At 42.0% G+C, this 21932-nt stretch overlaps 1 protein-coding gene across 1 annotated transcript in view; it reads right to left on the minus strand.

Moving 5' to 3' along the window:
- Window positions 1-1719: 1719 nt before the first annotated feature.
- The window catches only part of PPIL2 (peptidylprolyl isomerase like 2), a 71681-nt gene continuing 51468 nt past the window's right edge, over window positions 1720-21932 (minus strand). The window contains exons 15-20 of the mRNA XM_005147749.3: window positions 17349-17466; window positions 14646-14702; window positions 5901-5973; window positions 5676-5738; window positions 5086-5225; window positions 1720-3476 (exon numbers count right to left, since the gene is read on the minus strand). Coding sequence (XP_005147806.1) covers window positions 3383-3476; window positions 5086-5225; window positions 5676-5738; window positions 5901-5973; window positions 14646-14702; window positions 17349-17466 — 545 coding nt within the window. The 3' untranslated portion in view covers window positions 1720-3382. The remainder of the gene's footprint in view (window positions 3477-5085; window positions 5226-5675; window positions 5739-5900; window positions 5974-14645; window positions 14703-17348; window positions 17467-21932) is intronic.

Below are 21932 nucleotides of genomic sequence, written 5' to 3' on the forward strand. Positions count from 1 at the left end.
AGGGGAGAGCAGGCAAAATTGAACTGAACAATGTTTTGGGCTTTTTCTCTTGGTAAACATGGAAGCAGAGTTGCAGCTATTCAGCTTGACATCTATTCAATCAGTGCTGTTTCCCACACAGACAATACTATGGTCCTCAGGGAGCCAGGCTGACTTCATGCCAGGAGAAGCAGAGGTGAAAAGCTGAGTCTCCTGCAGCCTCATGTCCTTCTGTGGCTCTGCGGAAAGGAGCAGTCACGGCTGCCAGCCCCACTGCACGTCATGGCCTTCTCAAGGGTGTTCTGTGTTTGTGGTGTTTGCTGCTCCAGTGCCAGATCTCAGGAAACAATGAATTCAGTGGTTACCCAGTGCCTCTGCCTTTCAGCAAAGTGACTCAGGTATGAAGCAATGCAAAGAGTGCTGGTGTTATTCTAGATGAGGCCAGACAAAAGCTACTTCAGTCTCTGGTTAAAATCCTACTTTTTCTCTCTAAGCACATTTACTGGAAATGTGTCAAAGCCAAAGAATGTAAAAATGTGCTTACAAATAGCACAGCAGCTCCCAGGAGCGAGTTTCTGTAGGAAGGCTGCACAATTCCTGCCTGTCCCTCTGCCCACTTCAGGAGCTGGTTTGGGTATTCCCTTAGCACTCTGTCCTTGCTGGAGAACCAAGCAATGAAAGAGGCAGAAAAGGTTTCAGCAAAGCCTCCTTCCTCCCCTTTCCTGACTCTGGTAGGGGAAGCTCTGTAAGCTACTCTGCAAAGAGCCAGGTTTTGTATAAATGAGTGATCACCACACTGCCATGCTCTCTGCGGACCCACCCTGTGCCCCCATCAATACAGCTCAACATCTTCCCCCACGTGCCAGAGAAGAGCTTGTGTCACATCGTCTGTGGATTCCGCCCACTGGAAGAAAAGCTGAAGTTACAAAAAATTATCCAAGTTTGCAAAACTGCAGGTGCAGGAGGGGGCACAGAGGTGGGAATGCAGAACTGAAGTTTGCTGTGGTGCCTGCCTGCCTGAGCAGAGCCATGATGCTTGTTGTCCTGTGAGGCTCAAACAACCCCAGCCCGGGTGCTGACTCACCACACAGCCTTGGCCAAAACACTGGACCTCCTCACCCCACTGCAGCACCCTAGGGACAGGCCACAGCCAGTGTCTCCCAGCCTGGAGAGATCAACAACAGCAGGAGCATCAGCAGGCCAGGCAGAGGACTGGATTCAGGTTGAGTAGTGAACCAAGGCAGACAAGCTTCACCCCTGCTTAGAACAAAAGTAAAAGGGTTAAAGGGTTATGCCCAGCCCTTCCTAGAAACCAGGAAACCTTTCTTTTGTGTCTGATGTTCTGGTGGGAAATCATAATGAAGCAGGCAGTGCAAAGGCAGGGCCTGGAAGGGCAGCAGTCCCTTCTGCACTGTGCTTGCAGTGGTCCTTCATGGACTGCAGTGAGTGCTGCCAAAAGGCTGGAGTAGAAAGGGAAAGTGGGTAGTTATCTCTGCAGCCTGCTGCTGTGAAAGGAAACCATCCCTTATATCAATCTGTAACAAGGACTCTTGCTGAAACAGGAGTCCTTGCCACACCTCTGTTGCCTTCCTTGTAATCAAAAGCTCAATTCTTTCATAGTAATCTCTGTTTTAATCTAGTACAAAAAAGCATTTTACTCTTAGAGATTTCATTGAACTGCTTATTCCAGCTCTAGCAGTACTGTGAACTTAATGACTCAAAAATGTGCTGAAGCACAAGTTAGGTAGAAGGGATCAACAACAATTTATGAGGAAAAGGCTAGCTCAGGATAAGCAAGAGGTTTCAATAAGGCACAAGAAACTCAGCTTGAGGAAAGTACCATCATATCCCTGTTCCAGGAATCAAACACATGTTATTTCAAACTTACATGCTGCAAAAATCTTACAAAACAACCCCCCCTATTATTCTTTCAAATTAGTTTGAACTTCCTATGATTTAACAAAGATGTAATCATATCCGCAAAGATCCCAGAGCTCCTCATGAGCATCTTAAAAAGCAGGAATGAATCACTTCCTTGTACAACAACCAGCTCTGCAATGCCATGATCCTGGAAATGACAGCTGAACAGTCAAAGGCAAGCACTCAAAAGAAAATAAAAGCATTTAATGCAAAACATTTTACCAAAAGTTTTTACAGCAATTTCATATAAATGGAGTCTTCTCTTCAAACAGGAATCCACCGGTAGAAATGTCTTGTTACAAAGCTGATTACAAAACTATCTCCTCAGCCACATAGAGAGGTAGGGAGGGTATTTCTAAGATGAACTGAAAAGTAATGTTCAGGGTCCCACCTGCCATATCTAGGTGATGGTTACACACATAAGTTTTTGGATTAAAACTCCACAGGCTGATATATCTCTACTCCATAAGGCCTTTATTAAGCTTCCTAATAATTTGTGGGTATGCAGTGGAAATACCTGCCTGTCAGCTGTATTATACGGTTTTCCCTTAATGCTGGGAAGACTGATGTCAGGGCAGACTATGGTGTGTGTTCCCCTGCAAGGAGCAGGCTCCAGGGATGGTTGGAAAAACATGAAAGAACAAAGAAAATGTTTCTATTCCTGCTCAGTTTCTAAAGGCTGTAGTTTCTGGGACCCAAGTGCAGGTTTGAAGCTTGCATCCTGGCCCCTCTGGTGGCCCAGTGGTGCAGGGAAGGCCAGCCACTGGGTGAAACAAGTGGTGCAGGTATCCCAGGCTCCCCACCTAGATTTGCTGCTTCCCAGGCTGTCAGAATCTTAAATGGGTACAGACAGAGCTCATTTTGGAGTGAGCGAGGCTTTATGCAGACTGACAGCAGTCAGCCAAGCCAGGATCCTGGCAGCCCTGCCAACAGCAAGAGGTAAAATTGGTCCTGGTTAAGAACTAGCAGAAGGCAGCTGGAAGGGAAGGGCAGGACAGGCTGGAGCCCTCTCCTCCCCTCTGCAGAGCACTACAGCAGCACAGGCACTTCCCCGGAACATTAATTCATCCCTTCCTTTGGCACACTTGGCTTGTCTGGAAATGATTACCTGTAAAAGGAGCTCTTTCACCAACGTAGTTCACTGAAGTAGTGTCCTGTGAGGCTGGGCTCTGCCTGGTCTGCTGCCAGCGAGGCAGAGAAAGGCTCCAGCTAATCCCCTGCAGAGCTGGGCTGCCTGCTCCCCGCTTAGCAAAACAACAACAAAAAGGCCTTCGAGGAAGATGCAGTGTGGGGAATGCCGCTCCCTAGAAAACAAAGCCACATTAACCAGCCTTAACAAAGCAACAGTTTTCTTCGCCAGTGGAAGTGCAGGCTGGTGCCTTCCCTCCCCAGGACAGACTGTCTTTTGGGCTCTTTGGGGACAAGTGGGAAGCCGCCTTTTCTTTTTCTGCTGTGCTGCTCCAGTGCTAGGCTCCCCACGCTGCTACCAGGAGCTGAAGTCCCCGAAGCCTGTGCTCTTCTTCTCTTTCTTCACAGCTGTGCTGGTTGAGGGCCCCTCATCTTCCATGCTGCGCTTCCTGGAGCCAAAATGAAAACAACTTTCAGGGACTATTTAGTGGATGCCTTTCCTCTCCCAGCATCAGCTATACTGGAGCCAGCTCACCCCTTATCAGTTAGAGAGGAGTGAAAGCTCCATGGGGATGGTTTGGGTAAGGCTTTGAACACCTCCAGGAATGCATTCAAGTTCTCCAGGCCAGAGCTGAAGATTTAATAGCTGTACTTTTTTAGCACAGCCACAATGAAAATGTGAGCCACAAGTTCTCACCCCACCTTCTCACCTGCATTTGTGGCAGCAAAAGGATTTAGGTGTAATTTAGGTGGGGAATTAGGTGTAAAGCAGCTGGACAAACTTTTCAGACCCTTTCCTGTTTCTTGAGCACAGCTTGTTGCAGTCGCTGCTGCTATCCTCAGCCTGTCTCAAGCAGAGTTTGCAAACCCATGGAAACACTATGGGGCCAGCTCCCATACTGTGGTTTTATTGTCAGGTATCAGTAGCCAACAGGGAGAACTAAAAACCCTGAACCTGCCAAAGGGCTGCTATGGATCAGACTCCCAAGGCAGGCTGCAATGAGTGAAGGACTAGGAATGAAAACTCATTTCTACACAACTTGGTCCTTTCCACATGGCTGCAAACTCTGCCTGGGTTTCCTCTGTAAATACACTGCAGAATGGCAGCAGTTTTAAGCTGAACATAACATTTTAAGGAAAAAGCAGTATTCTGTAACTGAAACATTTTACTGACCCACATGGGCTAACATATTTTTGTTCTTACAGTCGTGCAAATGCCTGTAAATCACAGAAGCACACACAAGCTGATTAAATAGCTGTCCAGGTCTGTGCACACTTAAATGCACACCTCAATGCAGCAGATAGACAAAAGCATGCTGTAAATGCTTTTAGAGAACTCTGCTAAAATCAAGTGGAAGGCATTCATTTTAACTGTTCCAAAACTCATGCTAAGCTGCTGCTCAGGCAGATTCTGCATTTTCCTTAGGAAAGCAAGTGATGCTGCCAATCCCAAAGGGCGTACAAAGGGTGTCTGGGAGAGGATGCTTTAGGACAAGCCTGTACAACCAGCTGGGTACCCTGGAGCTACCTGCCAGATGTCCTGTGCTCCCACAGCAAGCCTGGGAACCTGCTCCCCTTTCCGACCACTTCAGTTGTGCTGGTACAACTGTTTGTGCAGCTGAACAGGGAACCAGATCAGCAGGCTGATACAGGTTTAAGGCAACTACTTTGTGCAGGGAAGGAGCTGCTAAAAAGAGAAACATCTGTGGGACCGTGGCCTTCACGAGTAACTGCAGAAGAGGAAGAGAGTAAAAGATGGTGTAGGAAGTGACACACTACAGTTCCTCAAGGCCTTCTGAATTGTGGAAATGTATCTACAGTTCTGAAGTCAACAAATGCTGTTAAAGACCAACTTGGTCACATTCAAGTGCTAAAATTAACTTGTAATCTTGAAGAGGGTCAGGAGGGAACTCTTGAACGTTAGGACTGTATGGAAGTGTCTTTGCAAAGCCTGCTGCTACAAACCAAATATCTAAGCAATGGCACTGGACAAGGTCAGTGTCCAGCAGGAAAGGCAATTAAAACACTCAACAAAGATTAGATGGGCAGGGTACTCACGCTGCAGCCATGTTAATGTATTTTCCAATCCCCTGCCGGTAAGTTTTAGGAGCCTGGACCTCTTTCTTTGGTGGGACCACTTCAGCTTTTGCTTTGGCTGCTGCTTCTTCTAGCTGCACCTTCTCTCTTTCAGCAGCAACCTGTGGGAAACAAGGAGTTCAATCTGTTGAATGAGCTAATGAGAGAAAATGCCTACAGTTCTTTGAAGCTTTAAAGCACTCTAAACCAGCAATCAGCACCACTGTGATTACAAGGCAGGCTTTGGAGACAGACTTCAAGGGCCACTACAAACAGGCTGTCTGCAGCCATTATAACAAAACTCCTCTCTTCTCACCTGCAGCTACTGATAGCTAGTAAGGACATTTTGAAAGGAAACCACTGGAAGCATGATGGACTGGGAGCTGTGCCATTCCCTCTCTACTAAAATAATCTGGCACACAAGACAATGCTGAACGGCAGCTGTTTAATCTTAGCTTGCAACCATATGGGCCAGGGGGCTGGCCATGTTCAAAGAAAAGGCATTTAGTTACAAAGTTCTCCAAAGAACAGCTTTGTCCTTTCAAGAAAACCAGCTAACCAACTATCCTCACCTGGGCATCTGCTTCTTCATACGGATCAACAAAAACGGTTGTTGTCTGAATTCGTATTTCCTCCTGGGAGCAGAAGAGAAGAAGAGCAATTCAGTCTGCTGGTTAAGTTATACCATCTCCCCCAAGTCTGGTTTTCAGGGAACGACCAGTGGGGTGAGCTGCACTGCTACACAAGGCTGTATGGGTTTGCTCCCTCCTGCACAGCCCCTGGCGCTTCACATGTACCTTGGGACGGTCTGTTTTGGGGTCACTTTCCACATTTTCCATAGCAGTCAGAGTCTCAAAGCCACCAACCACCCTAAAAGAGGAAGGATACAATTTCCAGCTGTCACAACACACTCAGAATATTCCTGCACCCTTACATCTAATATATCCACTACCCTAGCAGCATTGTCAAAAAACCTGGTAGCCACACAAACAGAGGACAAGTGACCATGGACAGCCATCTCTGCAAGACACACACCCCTTTCAAAATGGGTTCACTTGCTAATGCTACGTCCATAGACTGGTTACTTCCATGAGCTTTGAAAAACAAACCAACAGACTCACTCAAGAAAGCAAATATTATCATTAACTTCTGATTATTTTACTTGTTAGGTTTCTTTTTTTTTCAAATTGTGTATCAAACTGAAGAATGTCACTAGCAAGAAAGGGAACTGTAACTGGCACTACTGGGGAGCAGTGACAGAGCTGCCTGTAAGAACACCACTACCACAGAAAGTACAGGATTGCTCTAAAGCACACCATGACCATGAGCTTGTGAGGGCTCTGGGAATGCAGCAGCACATCAAGTCACAGCCACAAGATAACACTGGGACTTTTCCGCTGCAGTTTTTGTTTAGGAGGACATCAGATCCTTGGCCTCTTGTTTTTCAAGTCAACATATGCAAATACTTGCTTGGAAATGTTTAAGAAAGGCTGAAGACCTTCTGGCCCATTTAATGTTCATTTTTTTAAAAAGTGTGGAACAATGGGGAAGTTCCAGAAGAGGATATTTGGAAAGGATAAATGCGGTGACCCACATTATTATAAGCGTGTTATCTATCCTAGCAAAATAATGGAATAGCAGAGACAGGACATGATTAAGAAAGAAGGGAAATAAGTAATGGCAATCAACAACGTTTTGTGGAAAACAGTCTGTCAAACAACCTTCTATCTTTGAGACGACAGATGTGGTTAACAGGGATAACAGTGTCCATGGAACAGACTGCTGGAAGGCAGCAGATACATTGACTGAGAAACGAGGACGATAAGAAGTTAACCCAGCACACATTAAACAAACAAATGTGCTGACAGGTGTCAAAATCTAATTCTGACTAGGAACCACTGAGTCAGTACGTTTCCAGAGGGGTCCTGCTGGGATCAGATCCTGGTCCCAGGGTATTTAACACTTTACCTACATCATCATCCACAATTAAATTTGAAAACAGCTATACTTAGAAGAACTGTAAATAAAGACAAAGACAGGCCACTGATGCCAAGCAATCCAGATCTCTTAGAAAAGCAGTCTGTAGCTGGACAACATCTGTTTTAATAGAGCCAAGCCACATGGCCAGAAACCAAAAATACAGCCCATATTAATGGCTGTGGGACAATGAGAAGCAGCCATAATTCTCAAAACCTGCTCCTGGAGCCAGAGGAGTTTGGGACCAGGAGTTAGCATCAAGGGCAGGAGCCACCATTTTAAGGAGCACATAGCTAGACCCTAATGCATTTTGGTGATGCTCAAAACCTTCAGTCACTATGGTAATTAAACCTTATTGGGAATACTTTGCCACTTGTACATTTTAAAAGGCTGTGACAGACATGGTATTCACAGGTTATAGGTAAATGACCTAAATGGTCTATTTTGACATGATTATAAAGGGCTAAGGGGGAAGAAGACAACGGTGTTGGCCTGCAGTGTGTCATTCTCTTTTCTTCTTAGCTTCTTGTCTCTCAAATGGAAAATTGCTTTCTTTTATACCCCTGCATTCTATACCATTTTGCACAGAGTATCTCTATGCATATTACAGTGTCAGCAGAGTGAATTCTCAATATAGGTTTATGGTTTTAGACACTGTTATACCAATAAAAACCAAAAATTAATTTGAATGCAAACCACCAGCTCAGAGAGCTCTGGCCAGAGGAGCTGGAAATAACTTACTATTCACTTCTGTTTAGGGAGCACTCGGAAGCTTTGTCAAGGATCAGGCCCAGCTGAAGCTGATGTTTCATCAGTAAAAATAAAACCCAAAAAGGACAAGATCTGATTGCAAACATCACCTGTCCAGTAAAAGCTGAACTATACACTGAGCAGGGCACTCATGGCTGGATGAAAAAAGAGCAGGAATATCCCAACTTAAGGTCTCAAGCTGTTAAGGATTTTGCAAGCTTTCCTCTGATTTATCTAAGTAGAGATACAAGGTGCCTGCAGGCTCTTGAAGCATTACATGTTGTTACTGTCCAATCTCATGATGTTACATTGCAGCACTAAAATCAGTTCGATGAGATATAATGTGTCTAAGCCCATGCACTGGCATCTGTTACAGCAATTGCTCCTCACACAATGAGGAAACCAACATGCTGGAGTAGTTTTGGGGATTCTTTGCCTGTCCTACAACAAATTCTGGGTATAAGAAGAAAAGATAATGGACATTTGGTCAAGAAAAAAGCCCAGACAAGTTATATGAAGAAAAGACTATCAGGTCAGTACATTAAAGCATCTAGAAAACCTTCTAAAGAGAGTGCCACTACTAAATTATTATTGTAATATTCACTAACTTTGAGCAAAAAGAGATAAAATCTGTCCTATGAATAAACAGGAGTCTCAGCATAAGGAACTCTGTACATCATTTTCATTGAAACAAAATGCAAACTCCAGAAATTTAGGCTAATATATATCCCTTTACACTCTTCACATGTGCTAAATGCATTACCCAGACAGCAGCAGTTCACATGGCGTTAGCCTTTCTCACACAACATCACTTGTGCTGAGCTGGGAATGCAGTGGGAAAGAGAAGAGAGAAGGGCAGAAACAAGCTTAACCTTTTTCCCACTGTTTCTGGCTCTGTTCCTTTCATAAGGTGCCACACATGCTTTGTCCTAAATTGACTAAGTGAGGTTTAAACAGATGTTCAGATGACCACCAACAGAGAAAAAGATGATACCTTCAAGATACCATTTACATTAGAACAACAGTGAAACCCAGGGTTTGTTGTGTGCTTCCAGTAGATGCTGAACAGAGAAACGATGATCTCAACTATATATTTAGCTCAGCATCCCTGAGACAGTTGGTTGTATTTTTAGAGGAGCTTGACAAATGTTGCATTACATTTAAGCATGGACGACAAGGTAACATTTAGGCTTTTTCTGTTAGCAGGGTAATGAAACAAAAATGTACCCTTACTTGTGCAATTCTGTTCTTAAAAACTGAGCAAAGTTAGCACTGGAAACCTTTGCATTTCAAATTTAGAGACGTTATTTAAAATCTTACTTCCTGTTAAGACTCCTTTATGCAAACAGCAACCCTGCTTCATAACCACTGCCAATGTCTTCACATGAAGTGTAAGTGAAGTATCTGGAGCAAGCTCTACCTATTTGCAATATGCCAATATAAGTCTCACTGTACATTAGTTACTGCTGCTCCCCAAGAAAACTGCAGCTCCCTTGCAGTCTTGCAGACATTCACTAATGGACTTCCTATTTCTCATAGTTCTGTTTAGAAAAATTATAGGAATTAAGCCTTATGCAATGCTGGGGATGGCAGTGGTCCAAGACGATAGAGTTTCCTGGTCAGAAGATGATAGAAGAACAATGTCTGGACTTTTTTAGCTTAGAAAAAGGCTTTAAACTAGATGCAGAAGCCAGAAAGAAACATTGTTGTTTTGTAAACACATTCTGCCCTCAAGGTTATTTTTATAAAAAGGAGTGCATACATTTATATACACACACAGAGGGAACAATATAGACATGTCTAAACATGTACACTCAGGACAAAATGTTTCCTATGTACACACCCCATCTGAAAAGGGAGCAATTCGAACTTGTAACAAGGATGCAGCCAAAACATCTCAATCTCTCGTAAGGGCTTAATCTAGCAGGCAAGACACAGTAACGATGGGCACTGAAAAAATAAAACAACTTGGAAAAAAGCATTTTGAAGCTAGACTCAACAGATGAACAGATGAACAGTAAGGACTTCTCTGCTTTGGCACAGGTTCCTCTTCAGAGATCACACAACTGTTCTGGAAACAATAGCAGCCCTGGTGCAGCTCCAACAGCTCGGTCCTCCTGTGCTACAGGACACCACAGCCAAGGCTTCCTCAGGGAGCCCTGGTTTATTTTCCCACCTTGCTGTTCACTCTTCTCTGGTGTCTGGGGAGCAGACTCTGCAGTGCAAAATTAGGTCAGGCTCCCTGCACTGATTCAACAAGAGAATCTGCCTTTCTGCTGTCACATAATTTCTCCATTCTTCAGATGAGTTGCAGAAGAGCAACAGGAACATGAATTTCCCCGCTTAGAAGCCACTGGGGTTCATGGATTCAAATCATATAGCGAATGATACAAGTGGAAACATACTGTGCATTATTTAACTGTACCTGGGTAACTGAATAATGCCTGGTACTTGTTTTAGGTAGCTAATTACTTTAGAGGACAAGAGTTACTTTCATTGCCCTGTTCTACAGAATCACTGTAGAAAGCAATAAACATGTTAAGGAATACTTAATACAGAGTGATAACTATCCAAAGAAAGAAAATTCTTCAACAGAAGCATCTGGCAAGTGCAGGAGGGAAGAGAAAGCTAAGCTTGACATCAGCTACTTAACAAGTGCCTCCAATGTGACCAGGTCTGTGGTTTCCCAAAGTACCTTGTTCATTATTTCCAGGACCAAGAGAATTGAAGAATGAGTGGCAGAAACCTCAAGAGATGGTTAAAAATTGTCTGTGTAAGCAGATATATGCAGCCATGTACAAAGGGGAAAACCGTCCTCCATATACTCATCTCCTGTATCAGATGCTACATCCTTTTCTCAGTTCTTGACAAACACAAACAATTCCCTAATATACACACAGAACTGATGCAGATAATTTCCAGCTTTGCTACTTTTCTCTCCGCTCCCTCTATTGTCTTTCTTTTTATCACATCACATACCTGCCATCTGCCCTCACTTATAAGCCCACCATGCTCTGCTTGTCCTAAATCTCACCCCAAACTGAGACAGCATTTCTCTCCTCCTGTTGATTAGCATAGCTCAATTATCTTCCACTATTATTTTAAACATACTTTTTTCATGTGTCCCTTTAGCTCTGGAACAGGCTCTCCCAAAACATTCACAAAGCCATTTATTCTATTTTTCCTGGGGATTTCTTTTTCCTTGGTTCTGAAGTGCAAACTGTCAGTGGAAAGTAGGCTGAAAGGGGTCACTGTCACAACTTTCCTCCATCTATATACAGTCTATTTTGCACTTACACACTCTCTGGGGCAGAGATTATGTTTCTATTTCTGCTTACAAAGGGCAAATGTACCAGGTCTCTCATCCAAGGAGCTGTGGATGAGAACATTGGAGTAACAGAAAATGTAATTACAACATGGATGAGATGTGCTTGCATCTAAATCTCATAAAGCCCACCAGACCGGAATGTGAGCTGACACTGGTGTTTGGGCTGTAACATCCCTGCAGCTCATGTAGCTCACACAACAGTTGAACTCCCAGTTATAACATGGGTAAGAGGGAGAGCCCACGCACACAGCCCACGACAGCAGCAGTCCCCTGCAAATGCTTCTCATCCACTCTGTGCAGAGCAAATGCATGTTGGTTGGTTTACATCATTTGAGTTTCTAAATTAAACCTTCTACCAGCAAGCTAGAAGCCAAGAAAAGCCACCAGTTAGTTTTCACATTAATTACAGCATTCTCTAAGTTAGGAGAAATGGTAATTAGGAGAAATGGTAATTACTAATTTAATCTAGGCAGCTCTGCTGGAGCAGGAAATCCGTGCAGCCTGCAACACACCTCCAAGGGAATGCATTCTTCTCTCATTGCCTTTGGTTTTTCTCCCCATACATGCCAAATTACCTCTTATTTTCAGTAGCATCTGTCCTCATTACTACCATGGTGTGCAGCACCACCATGACAAGATGCCTCCCCTGTCCTCCAGTCTCTTCTCCTGAGACTTGAAAATTCCAGTGCATCAAGCCAGACACGTGCCACTTTTCATAGTCCCACTGCCTGCAGCTGGTGTGTTTTCCAAACATGCTTAACAGCCAAACATCCAACATTAATAGCTGTTGCTATGCAAAAACTGTGTTTCAAACTAGTGGGGACATGAATAAGATGCAACTCCAGAGAAGGAACTTTTCAATGTGCTATTCCACACAGGACAAAAGAAAAGAAAGGGGTGGGGAATGGCTGTTCTTTCACTCTTTGTTCTCTGAAGTATGGAAAGCCTGCTGAAAAGTTCTACACAAATTACAAACAGGTCGAATTCTGCTCTCAAAGATACCGATGCAACACTCACTAACATGAACCAGAATTCCATAGAAATAGCTGAGAGTACAGTTGAGACCAGAGAATTTGTTTTTTATAATCCTCAAATCTATATATGAAAGTCACAACAGGCCAGTAAGCATTCAATTAAGACAATCCAATTTAACATTCATGGAAACAAAGAATTATGATTTCATGGGTTCACTGTATTCTTCCGTGTAGATATTATCCCTAGATATGCTTCCCAGATATTATTGTGCTATACAGTCTAAGATCAGATACAGTCACCAAATCCTGGAAACACCCAGGATCTAAAATAGCAAACTGGAGCTGGAGTTCCACTACAGATACAATCTCTGGAATCTTTTGGCTTTTATGGTTTTTAAAAACAAATGCAGGTAAAAAGAGCTGAAGGATTCTGATGACAGGATATAGATCTTAAGAGCTGCACACAGCAGCCTTTTGTATTAAATTTGTAGGTAAATTAATTTATTCAAGTATTCAATTTTTAGATTAATATAGTGACCGGAATGCATCTAGCCCAGCATTTTCATTTTTTAAATTCTTTGAATTTACATGCAAGAGAATCCAGAGTAAAATTCACCTTGGCTGTGTTCATATGAAGATGTCACTCAGTGCTCACGCAGGAAGCCAAATATGATTCTACATCAACATTCTTATGAAGATTTTCCTTTGTATTTCAGCTATGAATATTTGCAGTGCTGAGAAAGCAGCACCACTTCTTTACTCCAGCAACTAAGTTCAGATGCCTGTAGTAGCAAGGACAATTAAATTAATTGTCCTTTAATTAAAAAGATTAAGACAGTCTTTGCTAAAACTGCACAAATCTCTGCTATATACACATAACCATATTTACTTGGACTGAAGTAATAGCTCTCTAAAGGACAATGCACATTGTGAAACATCATTTGAGCTCCTTGAAATGTAATGCATGGTTTTTAGGAGCCCACCCCCTGCACCACAAGAAGCTGAGCTCCTCTTACTCTTTCCTGGTGAATTATGATAAAACTGGAGGATATCAGGGAATGCAAAGATACTGAAGGACTAAACAGAATGCCTGCTCACTGAAGCCAGGCTGCATCCAGGATTGAAGAACAGTCACATTTTCAGCTGAGCTGTCCTAACCTAAATACTATTTGATGAGGTGGCAAACTCAGGTTAACAGCATTACCATATGGGATTTAATGGGATTTTTGCAAGGAGGACTCAATTTGTAGCTTAAGTGAAATAGTCTTAGGATACAGGTAATGTAACCCCTCCAAGAATATACTTGCTCTCAGCCTTCAGTATTAGAATTTGCTTTGTTTATCTGCTTTCATCAAATGATAGGGAACTTCAAATTTTTCTAGGACAGACCTAAAAAAGGAAAAAGGACTGTATTTCATAGGGTACAATTATTGAAGAATAAGTACTGTAACTAATAGCACTAAAGTAATTGTTTAAAATGAAGCCATATTCTGCCTCAAGAACTCTAAGACAGAGAAGATGGATTAAATATATCACTTTCATTGTACAGTGCAATTGTATGACATCCAATCAAAGTAAACAGCACATGCATTTAATTTGAACTGCTGCCTTTCAAACAGGTAAAACTATGAAAAGAATTATGAAATCTTCACTTTAAAAAGATTGTAAAATCCCTGGGACCTACCAATGAAGCAGGTTAGTATAATTCTTCTTCCTTCCATTTGCATGGAGGCATTTGTTAGAACAGCTATGCATGACTTGGTAAATACCATGTGCCAGCAGCAGAGGAAGCAAAGAACAAACTGTAACATAAAGCTTTTGTGATCTCCTCTGTAATAAATACCTTGATCTTTATCATGTGAGGGCTTGACTGGAAAAGACTTTTAGAAGAGACTCCTTTTTACAAAGAATGAAGTTCCCTTGCTGTCTTGGCATTGGTAATATCTTTATATATTTACACACATAAATATGTAAGCATATATGCACATGCACATAAACATACAGATTTTATACTCCTGATAACAGTCAGGAATAAAAAAACTCAGAAGAACAGAATAAAATAAAAGGGGCCAAAAGACCTAACCTATGTGGAAGCTCTATGTTCTATGCAATGATGAACAGCAGCCCGGTCATGACTAATTTCCTGGTTTATAGCTCATAAGAGGATGAAAGCAGTGTTGAAGAGGTAATCTCTTGTGTCCCAGCAATTAGCATGCACAGATATTAACATGGCTGGTTACAGGATGATGATTACTTTGTTCATGACTCCCTGGAGGGCCACCCACAGAAGGGAAGTAAAGCAACTTACAGTGGTAGAAGGAGGAAAAAAAGGCAGAGTCTGATGACTGACACTGATGCAATGTTGGCCATCTGCTTGTGACCAGCAGAACTGGATTGAGAGCTATGAGTACGCTTCAGTTCAACTGCAAGGGTCACTAGATTCTTTTCTTAAGGTTTCAGACACACATGAGTGCATGTCTGCTATACTGCTGTTCATAATATCGTTCACTTACCTTCCAAAAACTGTATGTTTCTTGTCCAGATACACACAAGAGCGGAATGTGATGAAGCTGGAAGGAATAAAGATGTAACAGCATATTATCTCACTGACACTCAACAACAGCCAGTAATGCTTAAAATCATAAAAATGTTCTTTTACATATGCAAAAGCTCTCTGAGACAAGACAAGCCCCTCTCCCTTTCTGACTCCTCTACAGGAGGCCTGCTGGCCAAACATCCTTTAACTCCTCTGTTTTGTGGATATTGCCTTGGATTCTGGAGTTTTGACTTCTCCTTTTTACACCTTACTAACATCTCTAAACAGTACTCCAGGCATGGTGACTTGCACAAGCTCCAAAATTAAGCTGAGCATTTGCCTTCTTGGCCAGACAGGCCCTGGGAAGCTCATGCAGGACAAGGAGACGTGCATCCTGCCTGAGAAGTACATTTCTTGTGCGTGATTGGAAGCTTCTATCCAGTGAATACAGTTGTATAACACAACAGTCCCTGCCAGTGTAAACTTTTATCTTTCAGAATATTTACTTTTTGCATTTCTCTTCCATTACATTGGCCTGTCGGTGATCCACTTCTTTGATCACTGCAAATCTGTGCTTTGGACACAAACACAGCAGAAGAATATTTCCAAGAGTCAAAAATAATGAAAACCTGTGAAATGTGGATTTTTAATAATTTTTAATTCATTAGACTTTTAATTTTGGGGTTTGTATTTTTACACCTAAAATGTGGGAACTAAAACACCCAATCCAAAGCAACTTTGACTCTAAAACTTTTCTCTAAAGCTTAATGCTTCTTTGGAAGACTTGGACTACAAGCATATGAGACAGAGGTTTCCACACTGTGGTCTGCAGACTAGGATGGCCCATCTTGGCTGGACATGGAGTGCTGGCTCTCTTCCCTGTCTCCATCTGTTTCACTACATTAGAGACAGCTAAAAATATATAAGCATTCCAAAAGCACTTTTCCATATAAGCAACTGCCTCAGGAAGTTATAGGATTGCAAATAGGAGGGGCTGCAATCTGCCAGAAAATCTATTTAGACATAGCTTGCCCTAGGAAAGCTTTGAGATGCTATGCAGAATGCCAACTCCTACACAGGGCAAACATTACAACTGAGCCTTTTGCATGGGTTCTTTGCACCACTTTATCCTCAGATAGCCAGTACTTAAAGATTATCAAGTGATCTGTTATGTAGTGTTGTAATAAAAAACATCTGAGCAGTAGCAAATATAGAGAGAATGTTTCTCATCCGTCACTGCAGTCAAATAGAACTAAGGACAATGGAATTAACATAACTCAGGATGATCCTGGAGGAGAATTCCTGAATATTATTTGAGCACACCCTACACAGGGGACCTGGCTCACTCTGCATTGCAGTTGCCTATCACCTACTGTGAAAGCTATTCACCCAGTTCCTAAGGTCACAACAGTTGCCAGAAGTGCCTAAACATGGCCTAGGAAGCTTTACAAATATAGGCAGGTGGAGCCTCTCAAGGACTTCACATATAAAGGAATATCATATTTAATTTGCAAATTTTAGGGAAACATATGATTACATTTACAGGAGCAGATGATGTGACTCAATATGGCACATAGCTCATGAACTGCCTCTTTAACTTCTGTTTCTAGAATCCCCCTTTAAAAAAAAGAAGAAGCCTCTACTCTCCCCTAATTTAGCACCTGAGTTCTGGCAATAACATCCAAATCCAAAATAAGCTCTACAGCAACTCAATCCTGCAAGCTGCCCAACATTCACTTAGCCTTAAGTATGTGAGTAAGCCTATTAAAGGCCCTGAGACAAGCACTTGCATTTAATTAAAGCTAACCACACTACTGCATAGTTTACAAGCCATAATAATTCTTAGCATCATAAAGACCAACACCAAGAACCCCCTCCCTTCCTTTCCCCCTAGTCCCAATGCACGGTACTGTATGCGCACATACACTATCTTTCCTGGGGCTCCCAATAAAAGTATAATTTCTTTTGTATTGCAGTACTTAGAGAGCAACTAATAAATATTTGGCTCAAAGTGACACAGAACATTTTCAAAAGACTTCAGGCAAACACCCGTATTAATGTTATGCTCAAAGAAGGTTATGACTGCTTCAATATCTTGAAATTTCATTTGTTGTTCTTCTTGCTTCATTCATTTTCCCCTTATTGTAGTCCTCATTCTGCTTTTGTACATGGAAAAACATTTCATTCTTAATTCCAGATTCTGCACACTGCCATGTCTGGGTTCTGCACATTTCAGCAGTGCAGAAGAATCCCCATTTGTTTAAAATCATGTGAGTAAAAGAAACAACATTTCCATTGAGTGTTTGTTTCATTTCATTAAGCTTTCAGAAAGCTCAGTATGGGGCTAAATTTCAAGAGTGAAGAGGTGGGATGATCTCACAGGAACAACACTGGGGGGACACTGACAAAAATGAACAAAACCTTCAAATCATAAAATCAGAAAAGACAAATTAATGATGCTATAATAAACCCACAGGTCTTCCTGCTGTGCTTCTCTTTGCTCTAAGATTGGGGACCAGCAGCTGTAGCTACTGTGACTTCAATATGCAGCACTCGACAGAATATTTCACTTGACTGAACTTTAAAGAGTAGCTTGTAAAATGTCATTTGTTTTCTTAATAGAGTAAGACACAATGTCTAGAGGGAAACAATAAAACACAACAAGCAAGTGACTACTTACAACTGTGATTTGTTTGTGTTGGGTCCTGAATTTGCCATACTAAGAACACCACGTCCTGTGTGGGACAAGTTGGGCTTAAATTCATCTTTGAAAGGTTTTCCCCAGTAAGATTCTCCTCCTTAACAAAAAAAAAAAAAGACAGAAGAAATGTTTGTTTTCATTAGTTTTCCACTACATATAGTAACAGGCACAGACATTAAATTCAAGGTTTTTGGTACTTCGAATCCCATGTATGATACATTCTTTCTTCATCCCTATCACTAGGCTGGTATTTGAGCATGCCCTTGAAATCAGATGTTTTTAACTGGCAACACAATTCTGTTCTTTCACACTATCAACTGCAACAGACCTGACTGCTTATCAACAGCATTATATATTGTGTGCTGAAAAACTGCCAAGTATTTAATTTTTTACTGCTGGCACACTATTGTTTTTCTTTTTTGAGATGTTTTTTCTTTAAAAAGTAGCTTCCTGACAGAACACTGAGCAAAGAATTACTAGTTTAATTGCACTCTGGATATAGCATTGCTTATGGAAATATTACAGAGATTAAATACATTGATAGAATCAACTAAGTATAGGAACTATAAGCCAAATGCTTAATTCCTTTCTAAAGAGTGAAGAATGATAATTTACATTCCTCCAAAATAAAAGGTAAAAATGATATATTTGGACTAGATACATGGATGCGATAAGCATTTAAATGCAATAAAGTCAAAAGGATGATAAAACTTTGCACAAGCTATAGGCCCAGCCCTCCAAAACTGATTTCTCTTCCATGTCTTTGCATAGAAAGAGGGTCTTGGAGACCTCTCCTGGCTGTCATTTTTACATTATTTATGACAGACCTGGCATTTTCATTTGCACTTTTCTTCAGTATCATTCTTAATAAGAAAAACGAAGGGTGAGATGAGTCACATAGTTTTACAGTCTAATCCATAATCTTGTTCAACAAAGCATGAAAAAATATTTCACCTTAGGAGAGTATTAAAAATAAACCAAACAAAACTATTCAAACAGGCTGCAAGACTGGTCCATCTGCAGAACTGGCTCAGGAACCCTCTACAGTAAGTGTATCACTTGCGAAGCAGAAGGCCAGTAAAGGATCAGTAGCGCTCAACAGTTATTTGCACATGCAATAAGGAAAAGCAATTTAGTGATGTGGCTGCACAGGCAATCAGCAAATAAACCTGAGGAATGAAACAGGCTCCTACTGAAAACCTCATGAGGAAAATCACACAAGTGCATGAAATGAGAGCTTTAGATAAGACAAAGGTGGATAGCTGTATGTGCAAAGGGAAATAAGCAAGTGAGAAATTTTGGAAGAAACCCACCCATTTTAAAACCAATTAATCCTGTTCAAGAGACCTATTAATAGAGTCAAGTGTTGCCTCCTCTGCAATTTGTGAAGAGACAGCAAAAGGGGACAATCCCTGCAGGGATTTTCTGTAATCAGGAGTATTGGAGGAGTGATTACTTCAGCAATCTCTGGCTATTGAATATTTTAAGATCAGCTAAATTACATCAGCTTGATCTCATACACCAATCTCTTCCAGTAGTGGGTGAAAGGGATATGGTACAGCTGCAGCCAGTTCTACTGTCTTGAAGATAGATCCAAACCTCAGCTATTCTAGCCAAGTGTTCAATCTATTAAAAAATGTCTTACCAGAAGCCAGTAATTTGCTTTGCTAATGAATCTCCCTGCGTGTTCCTGTTTGCTAAGAGAGGTTACCTGTACAGTGCTGTAGTTACCTGCCTTATTCAGAAGAACAAAGTTCCCGTATGTTAGTAAATAAACAAACTATACTTGGAATACAGGGAGGCTCCATGCCAACAGGTGCTGCCTGAAACTAGAAACACACCTGCAAAGCCTGCAGACCCAGTGGCCACCAACAGCACCATGCCCTGTGCACTGCTTCTCTTTCCCTCTTTGCCTTTTATAGTTTTCACCTTCTCACTCCCTGCCCACACCACCACGTTGCTGCAGGGCCATTGCTTCAAGGCCTGCATTTCAGCCAGGGCTTGGCACCTGAGCAACCAACTTCACTTGGACTTCCCATGGAGGAAACCGTATTTTTGCTCCAAAGGATCTCTTGAAGGAGCTCCCTAATCATTTATAAAGCAGATGCACTTGCTCTAAGTTTTAACCTGGATGAGTTTTTGTTGTCTGTAACTTTCAGATGATAAGCAAGCATGAACACAGCCCATTGAGATGGTACAAAGCAGCAAGTGGCCAAACCCTTGAGTCTGTTACACCCTTAATATGTTTCCAACTGATGCTGGAATTACAGTGATTGTCAAGCTGCTGAAGGAGAGTAGAATCAGCCCTGAAGCCTTTGCTGCTCAGAAAAAATAATTCAAAAGGAAAAAACTGTGAATGACAGAAAGAATCTCCCTTTCTGGCACAATAAGCAACCAGACCCAAGAGCTTGCAGACAGGAGGAATGAGCCATGATCTTTAAGTTTTGGAATATTTCGTTTTGTACGATTTCATTTAACTGCAGCTCAGAAATAATGTCATAACTTTGGTTCATTCCTGTTCTCTGGAAATATGTGCTAGTATTTTAGAAGATAGTTACAGCACGAAATCCAGCCCCTGCTTCCCCCTCTGTCTGCCATACAGCTGTTTCCAAGGCTAATTCTGTCTGCCTGGGAGCTGCAGCACGAACAGGGAATGGCCTGTGCAGCATTCGCCTGAAAGGGCAGACGTCCTATAAAGGACATAGCTGAAGTGTCTGTGGAGGCCTGGCAGCACGGACTGGCAAGAGGCAGTGGTGATGCTGCAGTCAGCAGGACAGGAACAGATTGGGGTTTCTTCTCTTTTTTGAAATAAAAAACCCAAAACTGTATTAAGCATTCTCATTAAATTGAAAATAGCCTGAAGGTGCTGTTTGTCAAACTCCTGCTAACCTCTGGAATTGTTCCAGGCTGTATCTGCTTGAAGCAGGGCCAGGCAGAGCAAGCCAGAAGATGGTGTGTTAAATGTATGTATTTTTTTAATTACTGAAACCCAGATTCACTTTCTCTCTGAAGATTAAGTACAAATCCCTCATTAGTCTACTGCCATGGCAGCACTGTGCCTAATGCTCAGCCAGGGGGGTCTGGAACAGGGATTTTAGATTCTTACTTTTTACTCTCTACTGTAGAGCTCAGTGTAAACTTGGGGAAATAACTCTAACCATTATGTGGCATTCTGAAGTATCTTGCAGATTTTACTGTGTTTATTCTCAACATGGTTGGGAGGTGTGGCTGTGCCATCTTCCTCATTTTCTGAAAGCAGAATGGATGCAGACAGGCAGAGGAGGTGGGATCGTCACACTGTCTAGCTCTAGCCCTCTCATGTTACACTCCTGGCATATGACATAAAGAGAAGATGCTCCTCCTTATGTTCCCCAAATCATCCTCAGAGAGCACACAAATACTGCTGACTATATATATATGGAGTCATGATGATGTAAAAACCTCACCCCAACACTGATGTATTAGCCTACAAGAAGAGCCCATGGAAAAGAAGAATTGACTCTGGGTGTTAGATTCACAGCAGGCAGCACTGCCTGTCACTTCACCTTCCTCTCAGCTTACCCCCTGATAAGATTATCTTCTGTCAAAGAGGAGCTGTGTGCCTACTGGACTTGCAAATGTTTCTGAGATCCTATTACAAAAAGCACCAGAAAAAAATTCTGGGGACTTCGGTGCTAAAAATCAGAGGAGTTCACATGGCAGCAGACATGCCACTGGCTGAGCTGGTGCTGGGACTGTCTCCTGTTGGTACAAGGCCGGAAATTTGGGATTGGACAAGGAAATACACTGGCCTTCTAGCAGCATTTAACCTGCACAATATCAAAGCCTTCAAGAGCCAGAAAGAGTTTTTGCACAGTTCTGTAAAATAAAAACCACATGCTAACCCAGATACCCAGGACTGAAAGCTGAAGGCAGCTGGGAGCCACTTCTCCACATTTTTAATAACAGAGAAAAGTTCTCTTAAGTTAAAGAGATGTTTACCTAATTGTTAGAGATGAAACCAAACAGACCACAGAGCTCATAGGAAAAATTAAGACTGCATTCATCATTTCCATGGCTATCCAGAGTAGCGAGATATATTTAGGTTGCAACTGAAGCACTGTTAGTTATTCAGTCTTGTATCTGCATCTTGTGCTGATAGTGAAAAGGTGAATAGATCTAAACTGACATCTGAAGCAACAGGAACATTAGCAACTACAGAGAAAACCTGTCCGTTTTCAAATTGTCTTTTGAACTGAACCATCTTACTCTTTGGTAGCCTTTGCTACTAAATGCTACTAAAGGCATTTTTTTTCCAGAAAGAAATTTTTTTGGGTAAATTACAGACATTGTACAACTTTCTTGCAAGAGCTGAGAGATGCACCTAAAGCTTCAGAAATGTAGCATTCCAAAAGCCAGGTGTGGGCTGGGAATCATCATTCATGACAGTTGTGATTTTAAATAAATCCTTTCTTTTTCTGGCATAAAAATTGCTAAGCAGTGGTAAAGAAGTGGGAGGGCTCTGATTCACAAAAATGATAGCTTACTTTCTGTAATTTTCTTCTTGTCATTTGGAACAACGAG

Source organism: Melopsittacus undulatus, chromosome 12 (assembly GCF_012275295.1).
Source record: "Melopsittacus undulatus isolate bMelUnd1 chromosome 12, bMelUnd1.mat.Z, whole genome shotgun sequence".
Lineage (NCBI taxonomy): Eukaryota > Metazoa > Chordata > Aves > Psittaciformes > Psittaculidae > Melopsittacus > Melopsittacus undulatus.